The sequence below is a fragment of the Penaeus monodon genome, chromosome 29 (assembly GCF_015228065.2).
Source record: "Penaeus monodon isolate SGIC_2016 chromosome 29, NSTDA_Pmon_1, whole genome shotgun sequence".
Classification (NCBI taxonomy): Eukaryota; Metazoa; Arthropoda; class Malacostraca; order Decapoda; family Penaeidae; genus Penaeus; species Penaeus monodon.
In genome coordinates, this window is record NC_051414.1 from 10373306 (window position 1) to 10373581 (window position 276).

At 47.1% G+C, this 276-nt stretch overlaps 1 protein-coding gene across 1 annotated transcript in view; it reads left to right on the forward strand.

The window, feature by feature from the left end:
* Window positions 1-276, forward strand: part of LOC119591946 (heat shock protein STI1-like) — a 15196-nt gene that overhangs the window by 4235 nt on the left and 10685 nt on the right. Inside the window, exon 4 of the mRNA XM_037940700.1 lies at window positions 108-209. Within this exon, the coding sequence (XP_037796628.1) occupies window positions 108-209 (102 nt within the window). The remainder of the gene's footprint in view (window positions 1-107; window positions 210-276) is intronic.

The window sequence follows — 276 nt, forward strand, 5'->3', positions numbered from 1 at the left end:
ATTATACACAAACATTTATAATGGAATTTCTAAAAATGTTATGAACATACCTGTTCCATTACCAGCCACTGAATTTTGCACTGTAACTCATCTTCGCCCTTTCACAGGTGGACCAGCAAACTCCATGGGTGGCAGCAGGGATCGGCCTTATTCTTGGAGTGCTGGTGGTGGTGGGGGATGCGGTTCTCGCAGACGAGCCCATGCTTACGGTATGGCAGGGAGGGTATTGGCCCCCCTTTGCTCTCATGTTACAGGTTACTTGTATACTTGGATACT